Source organism: Polyodon spathula, chromosome 1 (assembly GCF_017654505.1).
Source record: "Polyodon spathula isolate WHYD16114869_AA chromosome 1, ASM1765450v1, whole genome shotgun sequence".
Lineage (NCBI taxonomy): Eukaryota > Metazoa > Chordata > Actinopteri > Acipenseriformes > Polyodontidae > Polyodon > Polyodon spathula.
Window position 1 is genome coordinate 745,597 of NC_054534.1, and position 16,521 is coordinate 762,117.

The window sequence follows — 16,521 nt, forward strand, 5'->3', positions numbered from 1 at the left end:
TGGTCCACTAGTGTGCTGTACCCTGCTCCACTGTGCTGTACCATGATTCCCTCTGTGGTGTGCTGTGCTCCACTGTGCTGTAACATGATCCCCTATACTGTACCCTGCTCCACTGTGTTGTACCATGATCCACTGTGCTGTATGTATAAATACTAAAAGTGTTATAACACTTCAGAAATGGAGCATTATAACCACTTTGAGTGATTATATAAACGGAATGGAAAACTGCAGTTTAAATGACAACTCTGAGCTGCTAATGCAGAGGATGTTCTAAATCTTAACAGCAGGTGGTGCTGTGCTTGTTTCGAGCTGCAGAGGCCAGCTGTTTGCGTTGGTTAAGGAATCCATACTACCATAATTTACTAACGGCATGCTGGCCAATTACTTGCCTTCCCTTCAGTTCTTTCTAAAGGACTGTCAGAGGAGCCGATGGGAGGCATCAAATGAAGGCGACGCTAAGAGGGACAGCTGGAGCTGAGTCACTGTGCTGTCTGTCGGAGCAGCCCTCCACACCCCCTGGTCGTGGCTGCTGCAGCTGACTGGAAAGCAGCTTTCTCAGGCACTGGTGTGGCCTGGGGTAGGGTTTAACAATCCTGGGTTTCAACCCAAGTTTAGGAGTGTGGATTCTGTTACATATTCTTAATACAATACAGCAGATTGTCCCTTAGTTGTTGTTATTATTATTTTATTATTATTATTATTGGCTTAACACAATTAAAGGTAGAATAAATAGAGAATGGGGGTGTACACAATTCAATAATCCTCTCACTTCATGTTGTTTGGTTCCCAATATAGGTAAAGAGAAAATGTAAATGCTCCAAATTAAAATTACAAGGTAGCCTGTCTTCAAACGATGTGCACCTCTGGGACTATAACAAACAGCTTGACATAGAACATATTTGATTTTGTTTTTATACAGCCACCCGGATCTTTTGAATAATTCTTAATATTATGTTTGTGCGCAGTTGTGTTTGTGTCACAGTGCAATAGAATGAGGAAGTATGTTCAGTGCTGGCAGATTCTCAGATGAGCTCAAAGCAAGTTTAAAGCCAGGTGTGCAGACAGACAGCAAGACATGTGACACAAGCTCAATGTGGGAGTCACAGGACCGAGAACCACTCACAATGATTGCAAGGCTAAGGATCTTTGACTAGGAGTTCACAAGCTGCTCTTCAGTTCAAGTTGCCTGCCTTTGACATACTGTCAGCAGTATATGCTAAACCCACCAATTCCAATAGCATCTACATTATTGTAAGTAACAACAAGTGACAAATGACAACTTCAGGTTTGTGAATGGGAGGTTTTGCTTGAATTATGGTGGAAGTGGCTGGAGCGCGCCCGTCGGTGATGAGTCAGTGGCGCGCACAGCGACTCTCTTGGCTGCGCGCACGCCGTGTGAGAATGTGTCTCGGCGGCGGCGGAGGAGGAGTCGGGGGCGCGCACGCCGTGTGAGAATGTGTCTCGGCGGCGGCGGAGGAGGAGTCGGGGGCGCGCACGCCGTGTGAGAATGTGTCTCGGCGGCGGCGGAGGAGGAGTCGGGGGCGCGCACGCCGTGTGAGAATGTGTCTCGGCGGCGGCGGAGGAGGAGTCGGGGGCGCGCACGCCGTGTGAGAATGTGTCTCGGCGGCGGAGGAGGAGTCGGGGGCGCGCACGCCGTGTGAGAATGTGTCTCGGCGGCGGCGGAGGAGGGGTCGGGGGCGCGCACGCCGTGTGAGAATGTGTCTCGGCGGCGGAGGAGGGGTCGGGGGCGCGCACGCCGTGTGAGAATGTGTCTCGGCGGCGGAGGAGGGGTCGGGGGCGCGCACGCCGTGTGAGAATGTGTCTCGTCTCGGCGGCGGGGCGCGCACGGGTGTGAGAATGTCGGGGGCGCGCACGCCGTGTGAGAATGTGTCTCGGCGGCGGAGGAGGAGTCGGGGGCGCGCACGCCGTGTGAGAATGTGTCTCGTCTCGGCGGCGGAGGAGGGGTCGGGGGCGCGCACGCCGTGTGAGAATGTGTCTCGGCGGCGGAGGAGGGGTCGGGGGCGCGCACGCCGTGTGAGAATGTGTCTCGTCTCGGCGGCGGAGGAGTCACGTGACGGTGTCTGCTGGCTTTGTGAAGCACGTTAGCAGGTAAACCAGACCTTGCGAAACGCAAACCAGCTGAAATATTCTATATAAATCGAGACAGAAATGTGGAAATGCACGGGTTTGAGTCGCTTAGCGGCTGTGTCTGGGGGGTAGAGACTCGGGCTTGTGGAGGTGGTGGTGTGTTTATAATCTATACTGTAGCCGAGGCTGGCGCCCGTGTGTGGCCATTTTTCTTTTTATAATATATTGTACGGCTTGCCCCGTTTTAGCTGAAAATGTCTACATTGTGTTTAAATATGCGACATAGTCGCTAATGCAAGAGGCGCCTGCAAATGTTATTGGTAGATAAATTAATAAAGTAAGTGTAGCTTAAAGCGTTGCTTTTGGGTATCAGTCAGTCACATATAGGTACATTGTTTTGTTTTCGCGTTTTGAAACGAGGGGGTTCTGAAGAATGCATGCATCGCATATATATATATATATATATATATATTATATCAGAAATCAGTATATATATATATATATCATTAGCCGAAAGCGCAGTGATTTGGAGGATGCTAAATATACATTTGCTATATTATGAAGTCGAACAGTGTTTTCGCTTGGGTCTCAAAACAGTGTGCAGTCTGTCTGATGGCCTTTATTGGAGGGCTTGAGTTTTTGGTTGCGGATCATGCTTGCACAGGTTCTCTGTTATTTTGCTCTATTAGAACTTGTGTAGTCAGTGACAGGTTTGTTTTTTTGGTATGGGTGATTGGGACTTCTCGTACAGTACGACTACCTGCAGAGCGACTGTAAACAGTTTAACAATAAAAACATGCCAGGGGGCTGGTGTGGGCTCTCAGAGGCCATTTTCTCTTTCTAATTCCAACAAAACCAAAATAAAAGCAGCGTGTCTCGCTGAGGAATGAACCGAAGCATTGCATGGAAACCGGTGCGAATCCCAGTGAGCACACTGGGGGAAAAGGTTAACATAAACCCAGGGTTTCAGTTGCAGGGAGGGGAACACTACCCAGAACGGACATGCTTGGGTTGAGGGCATTTTCTTTCCTCTTCACATAAACCAGGCAGTATCGTCACTACACACCGGCAGCTAACTCTTAAGGTGGGAGTGTCAGTGCTAATACAGAAAGTGTTTTGTGTGTTCTTGCACGTATCAGAACAATGTGATTTCATTAGAATAATGTCTGTTTACACAGCCCAACATGGGGTTCTTGTGTAGCCCACTGAAGGCTGCTGTGTAGGTAGGACGAATGTACCGTGAATGTTCTGGGGGGTGGTTTAAGTAAATAGCCCTGAAACGGGGTTGGTTCTGTTTGTTTCAGGCCGCGATGCCATTGTTTTTGTAACACGGCAGCATAATGCTGTGTTGCAGTGATTTGTTATGCTGTTGATATGATAAGCAAGTACTGTACACTGTGACTTAAGAACGTACACACAAGGCTGGTTGCTGGGTTAAACAAAGAGTCTGCTTAGGGATTCATTTATTTGAACTGAATATTTTAATGGAATAATTGCTAAATTGAAATTCCAGTACTGCAAATACGTAATAAGTGGCCAGTTAACGAAGTGTATCCTGTGGTTGGGAGAGTCATGTAAATTTGTTGGTGTGATGCAGTTAAGCTTTGATGCTGTTTTGTGTGTGTAAGACGTGCAGTAATGCTGTTTCTTGTGCTTCATGTACAGTAGAGGTGTACAGTGCAGTACTTTCCACTGCTGTTTTGTGTGTGTAAGACGTGCAGTAATGCTGTTTCTTGTGCTTCATGTACAGTAGAGGTGTACAGTGGCAGTACTTTCCACTGCTGTTTTGTGTGTAAGACGTGCAGTAATGCTGTTTCTTGTGCTTCATGTACAGTAGAGGTGTACAGTGCAGTACTTTCCACTGCTGTTTTGTGTGTAAGACGTGCAGTAATGCTGTTTCTTGTGCTTCATGTACAGTAGAGGTGTACAGTGGCATGTACTTTCCACTGCTGTTTTGTGTGTAAGACGTGCAGTAATGCTGTTTCTTGTGCTTCATGTACAGTAGAGGTGTACAGTGGCAGTACTTTCCACTGCTGTTTTGTGTGTGTAAGACGTGCAGTAATGCTGTTTCTTGTGCTTCATATACAGTAGAGGTGTACAGTGCAGTACTTTCCACTGCTGTTTTGTGTGTGTAAGACGTGCAGTAATGCTGTTTCTTGTGCTTCATGTACAGTAGAGGTGTACAGTGCAGTACTTTCCACTGCTGTTTTGTGTGTGTAAGACGTGCAGTAATGCTGTTTCTTGTGCTTCATGTACAGTAGAGGTGTACAGTGCAGTACTTTCCACTGCTGTTTTGTGTGTGTAAGACGTGCAGTAATGCTGTTTCTTGTGCTTCATGTACAGTAGAGGTGTACAGTGCAGTACTTTCCACTGCTGTTTTGTGTGTAAGACGTGCAGTAATGCTGTTTCTTGTGCTTCATGTACAGTAGAGGTGTACAGTGCAGTACTTTCCACTGCTGTTTTGTGTGTGTAAGACGTGCAGTAATGCTGTTTCTTGTGCTTCATGTACAGTAGAGGTGTACAGTGGCAGTACTTTCCACTGCTGTTTTGTGTGTAAGACGTGCAGTAATGCTGTTTCTTGTGCTTCATGTACAGTAGAGGTGTACAGTGCAGTACTTTCCACTGCTGTTTTGTGTGTAAGACAAGTAATGCTGTTTCTTGTGCTTCATGTACAGTAGAGGTGTACAGTGCAGTACTTTCCACTGCTGTTTTGTGTGTGTAAGACGTGCAGTAATGCTGTTTCTTGTGCTTCATGTACAGTAGAGGTGTACAGTGGCAGTACTTTCCACTGCTGTTTTGTGTGTGTAAGATGTGCAGTAATGCTGTTTCTTGTGCTTCATGTACAGTAGAGGTGTACAGTGCAGTACTTTCCACTGCTGTTTTGTGTGTAAGATGTGCAGTAATGCTGTTTCTTGTGCTTCATGTACAGTAGAGGTGTACAGTGCAGTACTTTCCACTGCTGTTTTGTGTGTAAGACGTGCAGTAATGCTGTTTCTTGTGCTTCATGTACAGTAGAGGTGTACAGTGGCAGTACTTTCCACTGCTGTTTTGTGTGTGTAAGACGTGCAGTAATGCTGTTTCTTGTGCTTCATGTACAGTAGAGGTGTACAGTGCAGTACTTTCCACTGCTGTTTTGTGTGTGTAAGACGTGCAGTAATGCTGTTTCTTGTGCTTCATGTACAGTAGAGGTGTACAGTGGCAGTACTTTCCACTGCTGTTTTGTGTGTGTAAGACGTGCAGTAATGCTGTTTCTTGTGCTTCATGTACAGTAGAGGTGTACAGTGGCAGTACTTTCCACTGCTGTTTTGTGTGTGTAAGACGTGCAGTAATGCTGTTTCTTGTGCTTCATGTACAGTAGAGATGTACAGTGGCAGTACTTTCCACTGCTGTTTTGTGTGTGTAAGATGTGCAGTAATGCTGTTTCTTGTGCTTCATGTACAGTAGAGATGTACAGTGGCAGTACTTTCCACTGCTGTTTTGTGTGTAAGATGTGCAGTAATGCTGTTTCTTGTGCTTCATGTACAGTAGAGATGTACAGTGGCAGTACTTTCCACTCCTGGGCTTTGTTCCAACCCTGTTCTAACTTGTTTAATTGAACCAAAGACCCTGAAGTAGTTCATAGTTTAATTTTACCTTTTTTAATCCTGTGGAATGGCCCCCCCAGGACCGCGACTGAGCACATCTGTAACTACTGAACTACTAAAAAAAAAAAAAAAAATTCAGAGGCCTAAATACTGCCCAGAAAGATCACTTTGCATTTTTGCAGTTTGCATCTTGTCTGAAGACCCCACGAAAGAAGGGCAGCATATTAAACAGGCTCACGAACTGGTATTCTTCAGATAACCTTTATTACAGAATATGTTTTTAGTGTCGGCCTGCATGCAGTGTACATTTGTCTACACTAGTGTGTCACAAGGTGATGCTGATATCCATTTCCAGATATTTGTCTCGATCGATGGGGTGTGTTTTGATAAGAGTACTATTTCACACTAAGGCTTGATTTATTTTTATTGTTTCCAAAACTATGTATCTTGTACAGCAGTCTCCTGCGCAGGTCCGATATTTACAACCCAGCTTCCGACACGGACCCACAACTACAGGACCCCAACCCGTAGTCCACTGCAACACTGACTTCTTACCTGTGACCCGATCCGACCCGCTTTAGTAAGACCTGCAACCCGACCTGAACCTGCAAGTGTTTCCTGTACCTTCTGCGTGTGCTGCCTGACTCTGTCGTGCTCTCACGTTCACGCAGTGAGGAAATACCGGTACACTTGCCTTCCACACGTTCGTTAGGAAAGCAGTACAGCCGAGTAGGCTGAAAGGACAGAAAATGTTTTTTGTGATTCAAATTCAGACCCGAGCCAGACCTGAAAATGAAATTTTCTGACCTGTACCCAAACTGCGAAAAAGCTCACATTCAGACCTGAACCCAATCCGCTTCGTGGGCTACCCGCGGGTAACCGACCCGATGCTTTTTATAGCACCAGGATTCTGCAGCATGGTGGAATGCTCTGGAATTCTCCCCCATTGTAAACTGGAGCACAGAGATCATTGATAGGTTCAAACCCAGACCAAAGTGATCTGGAATATGTGCTTGTGCATAGGGTATTGAGTACTGTATGTTAATTTCAGGTTATCATTGGCCTGCATGCTTGACAAACACAATGTTCTAATTAGCCAAAAGTACGAGTTATTGGTTTAGGCTTGCTTGCAAAGCATAATGTGAGCCTTCAGATTCCCCACCCCACCAAGACGTGATTATTTTAATATCATTGCTGTTAAGTAAAGTCTTGTGCACAACAATTGAAGTGAGGGGAAATTAACTGTAATATATAGATTTGTGCATGATACTGTAGGAATACCTGCATAATGTTTAGTCTAGAGATGTGGGAACCGGTTCCTTTTTAAACCAGATACAAATATCAAGGATCTGGTTCCAGTGAGTACTATGTGTTTAATAAAACTGATTATTAAAAACAAAACAATTAATTATCAAAAACTATTATATTCTGTCAAATACATTTGATAACTATAATGGACATGTTCATACTTAGCTAGACTATACATTTGCGTTTTGTTGTCCTTGTTTTGGTCTTTTGTCTAATCGTGGCTGTGATGAGTTCAGTTTGACTTGTTTTTTGCTCAATGATTGCTGTTGTCTTTCTAATGGTTTTTATGCTGATGTAGAACTGTAGCACAAGTGCTTGTTTATATGTATATAAGATGCCACCCCCCTGCTCACACATTAATATACGGACAGGTTTCTCTAAGTGATTGTAGCACTTTTTGATTTTTTTGGACACTCCTTTTAAAATGTAGGTCTAGTTTGACTCGCCTGATGGTACTGCCAGTTCAGATCTGTAGGTCATACTAAACCCGCCCCAGGTGCCCGTGCCTACCAATCGGTGAGTAGAGCACAGTTGTTGGCTGTTGTCAGTGTCAATCAATAAATCCTGTCCCGGTCATGATGAGCTTATGTTTGTTATTTAAAATCACGGGAGAGACCAGGTTTCACGGTCCGTGATGCGTTTTCCACAGTTGTGAATGTGGTAGGGCCCTAGTGATGATAATGATGACTGAAAAATTGATTTTAATGTTGAAAGGTTCGGTCTTTATTAAAAGCACCCCCCTGGCCCAGCAGTGTACCATGAAAGGTAGAGGTTTCTTTTAAATACCATATGTAGATGGCGTGCTCGAAGGGTTCATAGGACCAAGTGAATTTCAGCAGGTGCAGCTAACCAGGGTACTGGTCACTTCTGTCTCTTTGTGACTTGGTGTCAAGTGTTGTATATACTGAAGTATTTATTTACAGTATCTGCTGTCATGCAGTTGAACCAGTCTACACTAAATGTTTGCATCATGCTACAGTAATTTGCATTAAAATTGTTTAACATAATCTTTCTGCATAAAGAAAAACAGCAGGAAGAAAGTTAAATTGGTGAATTTATAGTAGTACTGAGAGGATTCTGAACTGTGCCGTAGTGTTTTGGATTGCCAAGATTCCTAAAAAGTGGTGGGAAAATGTAGTTATCGGATTTAAAAAAAAAAAAAATAAATAAATGGGGAGGCTTAAATTACTGCTTTTTAAAAAAAAAAAATGTGATACGGGCTCCAGATGTTTTTTCATGATTTATTTGTTAATGCTGTAGTGATCCGGTAACATTTATACTGGCTTGCATTATAGCTTGCTCTGCCAATGCTGTGCAGATCATGCACACTCTATCTCTACATGCAACCTTACTGCTGCAGTCAGTTGTCTGGAAAATGGGAAATAGTAAAGGTTTAGTCACTGGCAAACTAAACTTTACAGGGTTAAAGAAAAGGCTGGAAAGGGTTAACTGGTAAACGGAAATAAAAACCCTAATTGGTCCTGGAGAGACGCAGGGTCTTCTGGTTTTAGCTCCACCCAAGATTTCAATTACTTCATTGAACCATTTGTTTTCTTTATTGAACCAATTGTTTTCTTTATTGGTCAACACTAACATTGGCCATTGATTTAAAGAGACCCAGTAAATATGCAGGATAATTTGGGTTTAAGCTGTTTAGTTTGGTTAGGGAATTTTAAACAACTTTCAAATTTGTATAAAAACAGCTGTTTTATCAGATTATGTCCAAACGCAAATGCATTCAGAACTTCTGGAAATAACAAGGGTTAAAATGCAGATTCTTGGTTGGCAAGGATAGGTTGTTGGTCAAGTCTCGGAGTATAGATTGTTGTGAAAGTGCACTGTACCACAGCGCTGGTATTTTTTATTTTAATCAACTCTGAACTCAGAAATGTAAGTGTAAGGTTCCCCAGTGATTTAAGTTGATTTAAGTTGATTTAAGAACGGGTCAGTGTTTTGGGAGTAGGACGGAGCTGTTTATTCACTGGGGTCCCATGGCCAAACAGCTGCCCGCAAACCTCTGAAGGACACGGGAAAATCACAGTCTATTCTAGCATGGCGCATTTGAACAGTGAGCATTGAGGCTTGCAAATATGGAAGACTGCCTTTTCAATGTGTCAGCTTGGTAACAGTTTAATTTGGGCTGCATTGGTTTCAATGAGAACTGAATGACTTCTAAACGGATAACACAGAGGCTGATATCGATGGCAAGGTAACCCTGCACAGATCTGAAGAAAGTTGTAGATGCTGGTCCACCAGCCTTTTCTCATTAATTGCAATGTAATGACAAAATGCGAGTAACTGCATTGAAGTATGCTGTTTCATTGATATTTGGTGTTCCACTTGCCTTGATGGCTGATAGTTCAGCCCCTGTGTGGCGTGTGGCATGTGAGGGGTGTTACAGACTGTAAGGTGATACAGTGCAGCGATCCCATCAGCAGCCTCATTTAGCCAGCAGACAGCGGGTTATGTGTTTATGCTAAGCCCCTGTTGTGTAATGAGGGATGGTTTGTGCTTGAAGAGCTTCCAACGATGAAAACATGCTGTAGTTGTGCTTCTCCACATGCTCGACTCCTCGGAGCTCAAGAAACAAGCTTTGAAATCCAGCTGCTGCTCATTAATGACATTTAAGTGTCATTATTTATATCCCTCTTAAAGCCTATAAAAATGAAAACCGCGCTTAATTAGTTAGATTGCGGAAGCTTAGACTGTCCCAGTGCCAAGGCTTTCAGTGGTTTTGTTTTCATTTCATACATTTTTTGCTGGTTGTGTTAACATTGCATTCTTGGTTCTGAAAACTAAACCCAGAACATTAATTTCATCCTGAGATGTTGAACAGTAAATCGAAACGAGACCCAGACAGGTTCGCTTTCACTGTCTTTATTAAAGGAACAGTTGGCAGTCCTGACACCAGAATCTGAGAGCGTTATTTTGAATCCTAGCCAAGTATAAGTTTTCCACTGAGTACCCTTCCTATGTGAACAGCATTGATTCAGACAGCGTTTCCATTATAAATGATAAGCTGTAATTGGCCTACAGTACGCTGTTTCCTATTAAACCAGATGAGACATATGAACACCTGGAAGCTTATGTCTTTCATATTGCTTTCTATAATTTACAAAAGCAAACCTGTCTGGATCACAAAGAAGCAGTGGCGTGCTGGTTAGTTATGTTGTCTCATCACTGTAGCATTGCCTTGTATACAGGACAGAGGCATGATTACACTGTACTAATCAGCCAACACGAGGGGGGGTTGTTAAAGAAATATAATCTGAAGGCTGCCACGGCTTTATAGACTACCAGAGTTGCTTTCTATGGGAATGTACTCCCCTTTTCCAGACAGTGTCAAAGTGAATCTAATAACTGCCAGGTGTCGGGGGACTTGCTGGTGATCTGTAGCAGACCACGTGTACTTCTGCTGTACTGCCTGCATTTACTGCTAGTTCAGCCAGAGCACAAGGAGTGCAACATACAGAGTAACGTGGTTTACTGCGGGGGGGGGGGCTAGTGGAGCGGAGGGTTGCACTGCTCTTAGGGCAAGAGATTACCTGGAATACACTTGATGCTCGACTGCATTGCCGGAAGAGTATTTACCTGTGGCAGGGAGGTGTGGTGCTGCAGTTTACTATAAATACTGCACAAAGTAAAGTACATTGTACTTCTGTGTGATTTCAGGAAGTGCGTTTCTTCTAGGGCAACATGTTACCAGACTCTTGATCAAGGGAGAATATTGTGTTTATGATTCGGTATCTTTGCCTTGAGACTCACTAGACACTTGTTTCAAGAATTTCATAAATTTGCCACATTTTGTTTTGTTGAGCTCTATGTTCTATAATAAACCGAGCCCTTGAACTATTGTTCATTCAGTATTGATATGCTGGGACAGGTGTATTGTTTTGGTTTGTTATTGAGGTCTCTGGATGCTGGTTGGATTCCTGCAAGAAGATGCTGTCTGGAGTCTTGTGGCTCAATCTTCAGTTGCATAGCGACCATGGATTTCTCTCCCTTTCTGCACTGCTTTACGTTTTTTAAACTAGAAGGCTAAATATCACTGGGCCTTTGCAACTGTCTATTGAAATGCTTGGGCCTGAAGGGCACTGTAGCAGTTTTAGTATTGTGTTGTATTGAGGATAACCAGATCTCCGTGACGAACATGTTTGTGGATTGCCATGACTGCGTGGTTGGTAATAATAACTTGCCTGCTGCAGCGGTACCTGAATAATTGCAGAGAGACCTTGCTTGAGTTCATTTGGGTTCCTAACTCCTACTATCCCTTCTTCTTTCTTTTAGATTTTCTATTTTGTACATACATTGTTTTGTATATACTGTATATGATGACTTCATTGGGCAGCGAGCGGGCCCGGGGCACTCGGGATAAGGTACAGACTCCAGCCACACAGACACAACCACAGAAACAAGTACAGGTAAGTGGATCGACAGCAGGTGCAGTGTGCATGAGAAACCATGTAGGAATATCTAGAGACTGGCTGCTGTGCTGTAGCTCTCTACACCACAGGCTGCTGTTGATTAACTGTAGCAAGCTCAGGTACACTCACAGTAGATGGAAATCAAATTGCTATGCAATGGGAGCCTTATTTCCATCCCTTTATCCAGTGCTGGTATTATATAGCCTAGGTGTAGGGGTGAACACTGTGTGGTAAAAAAAAATATATATATACAGCACTCCTTTATTTCATTATCTGACCTGACAAACAGTATAGGGAAACCTACATAATTCTCCATCACTTGGGACTGGAAAATTGTGCTGGATTATACTGGTTTACAAAGGTACTGTAAAACCGAATACTGTACCCAAGTAGGAATGTAGATCAAACTGCTTGATGCAATGGGAGCCTTATTTCCATCCCTTTATCCAGTGCTGGTATTATATAGCCTAGGTGTAGGGGTGAACACTGTGTGGTAAAAAAAAATATATATATACAGCACTGTAGAGCGTGTCGCTCCTGGATTGTAGAGCGTTCATTGAATTCTGACCTGGATTGTAGAGCGTGTCCCCTCATTGAATTCAGTCCTGGATTGATTTCATTATTGTAGAGCTGTCATTGAATTCAGTATAGAGCGTGTCCCCTCATTGAACCAGTACATTGTAGAGCGTGTCCCCTCATCTCCATTGACAGTTGGATTGTAGAGCTGGAATTCAGTTCTGGATTGTAGAGCGTGTCGCCGCATTGAATTCAGTTCTGGATTGTAGAGCGTGTCGCCGCATTGAATTCAGTTCTGGATTGTAGAGCGTGTCGCCTCATTGAATTCAGTTCTGGATTGTAGAGCGTGTCGCCGCATTGAATTCAGTTCTGGATTGTAGAGCGTGTCGCCGCATTGAATTCAGTTCTGGATTGTAGAGCGTGTCGCCGCATTGAATTCAGTTCTGGATTGTAGAGCGGACTGTCGTGTCCCCTCATTGAATTCAGTTCTGGATTGTAGAGCGTGTCGCCTGCATTGAATTCAGTTCTGGATTGTAGAGCGTGTCCCCTCATTGAATTCAGTTCTGGATTGTAGAGCGTGTCGCCTCATTGAATTCAGTTCTGGATTGTAGAGCGTGTCCCCTCATTGAATTCAGTTCTGGATTGTAGAGCGTGTCCCCTCATTGAATTCAGTTCTGGATTGTAGAGCGTGTCCCCTCATTGAATTCAGTTCTGGATTGTAGAGCGTGTCCCCTCATTGAATTCAGTTCTGGATTGTAGAGCGTGTCCCCTCATTGAATTCAGTTCTGGATTGTAGAGCGTGTCATTGAATTCAGTTCTGGATTGTAGAGTTCTGGATGTAGAGCGTGTCGCCTCATTGAATTCAGTTCTGGATTGTAGAGCGTGTCCCCTCATTGAATTCAGTTCTGGATTGTAGAGCGTGTCGCCTCATTGAATTCAGTTCTGGATTGTAGAGCGTGTCGCCGCATTGAATTCAGTTCTGGATTGTAGAGCGTGTCAGAATTCAGTTCTGGATTGTAGAGCGTGTCCCCTCATTGAATTCAGTTCTGGATTGTAGAGCGTGTCCCCTCATTGAATTCAGTTCTGGATTGTAGAGCGTGTCGCCTCATTGAATTCAGTTCTGGATTGTAGAGCGTGTCGCCTCATTGAATTCAGTTCTGGATTGTAGAGCGTGTCGCCGCATTGAATTCAGTTCTGGATTGTAGAGCGTGTCGCCTCATTGAATTCAGTTCTGGATTGTAGAGCGTGTCGCCTCATTGAATTCAGTTCTGGATGTCCCCTCATTGAATTCAGTTCTGGATTGTAGAGCGTGTCCTCATTGAATTCAGTTCTGGATTGTAGAGCGTGTCGCCTCATTGTTCAGTCTGGATTGTAGAGCGTGTCCCTCATTGAATTCAGTTCTGGATTGTAGAGCGTGTCGCCTCATTGAATTCAGTTCTGGATTGTAGAGCGTGTCGCCGCATTGAATTCAGTTCTGGATTGTAGAGCGTGTCGCCTCATTGAATTCAGTTCTGGATTGTAGAGCGTGTCGCCTCATTGAATTCAGTTCTGGATTGTAGAGCGTGTCGCCGCATTGAATTCAGTTCTGGATTGTAGAGCGTGTCCCCTCATTGAATTCAGTTCTGGATTGTAGAGCGTGTCGCCTCATTGAATTCAGTTCTGGATTGTAGAGCGTGTCGCCCTTGATTGAATTCAGTTCTGGATTGTAGAGCGTGTCGCCGCATTGAATTCAGTTCTGGATTGTAGAGCGTGTCGCCGCATTGAATTCAGTTCTGGATTGTAGAGCGTGTCGCCGCATTGAATTCAGTTCTGGATTGTAGAGCGTGTCGCCTCATTGAATTCATTAGGGATTTGGTTGGGACCCAGACTGCTGGATTGTGGAGTGGCTGAGTTAGATGGGTTTAGATGGTTTAACTGTGTATTGAAAGGCCCTTTAAGCAGTATATTAATGACAACTTGCTGTCGACAGGCTAGCGGCGAATTCTGTAATAATGAGGGAGCACTTGGAATGCTGCTTTTAAAGGGTTTCTTTATTCACCTACATTGCCCACAAAGGCCTCTTCTGACAAAATATTTCTTTTTGACCTGGTATTTCTTTTTAAATGTAATTTAATACTAATATGCGAACGATTTTACCCTTGATCTATCTATCTGTCTATCTATCTATCTATACACACACTATATATCTGTCTGTCTCTATCTATCTATCTATCTATCTAAATAAAAAAATAGAGCGCCTTGGAAGGAGCTGATCATGGAGATGATTGTGATGCTCTCAAATGGCGGGTTAATGCATTGTAAAAAAAGGATGAGGGCCGTTCTTGGATTTGTGCCACATGATAGATGTACAGGTAAAGCATTACAGAATCATGTTCTCTCTGTCACGTCACAGAGAAACCCTGAGTTAGAAACTGAGAGAATATTTTAATTCTTATCTACAGGCCACAGCTGAACAGATCCGCCTTGCTCAGATGATCTATGACAAGAATGATGCAGACTTCGAAGACAAAGTCAAACAGGTGACTCGGAAGCTAGTTTGCAGCCTCTCACCCTGTAGCATGCTGCGAATTTATAGTGGTTGTGTGATGTGAACCATTAGCGAAGCTTGGGATTCAGCCCAGGCATCCCGAGGCAAAAGGCTAATGCAGTAACCTCCAGCTGTGCCTCGTAGCGTGGTGAGAGTTCCTTGAAATCCCTGAAAGCCTGTGCTTGCTGCTGAGCCACAAGCAGGCAGCACTGATGGGCAGCAGCAGCTGCAGGAGTCCCTGCAATCCATTCAGGCACTGCAGCCCTCCCTTTATCCCAGCAGGATGTTTCCGACAACCAGATCTGCAGAACTTTCCTAAAGAGGGACCGACACCGTTTTTGTTTAATGAAAAGCAGCTTTCTGTTTTTTAGAAACATGACGATACCAATGAGCATCCATGTAGTCATCACCCTGTCTTACTGTTTACCTTGTAGCATAGTAGCTTGAGTGTATTTTCATGAAGTAACCTGAAACCTGGATGAAAGTGTTCTGCTAGAATTGTTTTGTCTTGTTTCCCCTCTCTGTAGCTGATGGAGGTTACTGGAAAGAACCAGGATGAGTGTATAGTCGCACTACATGACTGCAATGAAGATGTGACCAGAGCAATCAACATCCTCCTGGAAGGAAACTCTGACACGGTAAGCAGAGCCTCCAGGCAGTCCGTTGTCAGCTCTTCTGTTTTCTGGTTGCTGTGCATTAGGTACCTCTTATACTGCATTGTATTTGCTGGCTTTAAGATGCACATGTATTGAGTTCTTTGCTTTGAATGTGGTGGCTCCCATTCCCTGTGCATAGTGTTGAATTTGCTGGTGCTTGGAGCCCCTGTGATGCATTTTCCCTGTATTGAAATTGATTGATTGTTCTCTGCCTGGCTAAGATTCCTAGTACTGAAGTGTAATACATTTGACGTGGTGATTTTTGTAATTTAATATTATATAAAAATGCCTGGCAGAAAATGTATAAAAAACATGAACTAGTAGGCCTTCTTTAAAGTCATATTGGAAAGAAATGAGAACTTTGAAGTGCTTGTTGCTAACAAAGTGACGGCATGTTTACCTGAGCCTGGAAAGTGCCACACCTGCAGTTTGAGTTGAGCTAGGATTGGTGGTTTTCATTTCCCTTGGTTGCTGCTGGTATCCTAGGGACAGATTTGGCCAGGACAGGGATTCTATTACACAGCATGGTGAAGCCGTTTTATTAAGGTGACCTTTTTCTGAGTAAGCTGGTGTGTAATTGTACAGTAAAGCCCCACAAAGCGGGCCTCCTGCTGGTGTTCAAATTGAGGATGGGTCTAGCCAAGGGAGTTACAGCTGGATTGCACTGCAATGGTGCTCATAGCAGGCTTGTGTTTAAATTGAGGATGGGTCTAGCCAAGGGAATTACAGCTGGATTGCACTGCAGTGGTGCTCATATCAGGCTTGTGTTTAAATTGAGAATGGGTCTCGCCAAGGGAGTTACAGCTGGAATGCACTGCAGTGGTGCTCATAGCAGGCTTGTGTTTAAATTGAGAATGGGTCTCGCCAAGGGAGTTACAGCTGGAATGCACTGCAGTGGTGCTCATAGCAGGCTTGTGTTTAAATTGAGAATGGGTCTAGCCAAGGGAGTTACAGCTGGAATGCACTGCAGTGGTGCTCATAGCAGGCTTGTGTTTAAATTGAGAATGGGTCTAGCCAAGGGAGTTACAGCTGGAATGCACTGCAGTGGTGCTCATAGCAGGCTTGTGTTTAAATTGAGAATGGGTCTAGCTAAGGGAGTTACAGCTGGAATGCACTGCAGTGGTGCTCACAGCAGGCTTGCTAGCTGTGCTGTTGGGACCACAGTGGTGCTTCTCACTGCTGAGGCTTGGAGAGTAGCCTCACAATGGGCTAGTGTTGACAGCAGTTCGTTCTTCTCCGTCTTGTTTGACTAGCCTCTGTGACATGTCACGCTTGCTGTACGCCTTTCTCTTGAACCGCTCATCTACTGTAAGTGTGGTGAAGCACTGTGTGCTTTTACATGGTTGCTTTCTGAGTTTAGAGCTGCACAAAGAGATTACTTGATTATTCTGATCGAGCCCTCCACAGGTGAGCATAGT

At 44.2% G+C, this 16,521-nt stretch overlaps 1 protein-coding gene across 10 annotated transcripts in view; it reads left to right on the forward strand.

Moving 5' to 3' along the window:
• The first annotated feature begins 2,020 nt into the window (after positions 1-2,020).
• LOC121305284 (ubiquitin-associated protein 2-like) overlaps positions 2,021-16,521 on the forward strand; it is a 37,436-nt gene continuing 22,935 nt past the window's right edge. For all 10 annotated transcript variants that reach the window (XM_041236911.1, XM_041236975.1, XM_041237119.1 and 7 more), the window contains exons 1-4: positions 2,021-2,109; positions 11,268-11,401; positions 14,362-14,439; positions 14,975-15,085. In XM_041236911.1, coding sequence (XP_041092845.1) covers positions 11,309-11,401; positions 14,362-14,439; positions 14,975-15,085 — 282 coding nt within the window. In that variant the 5' untranslated portion in view covers positions 2,021-2,109; positions 11,268-11,308. The remainder of the gene's footprint in view (positions 2,110-11,267; positions 11,402-14,361; positions 14,440-14,974; positions 15,086-16,521) is intronic.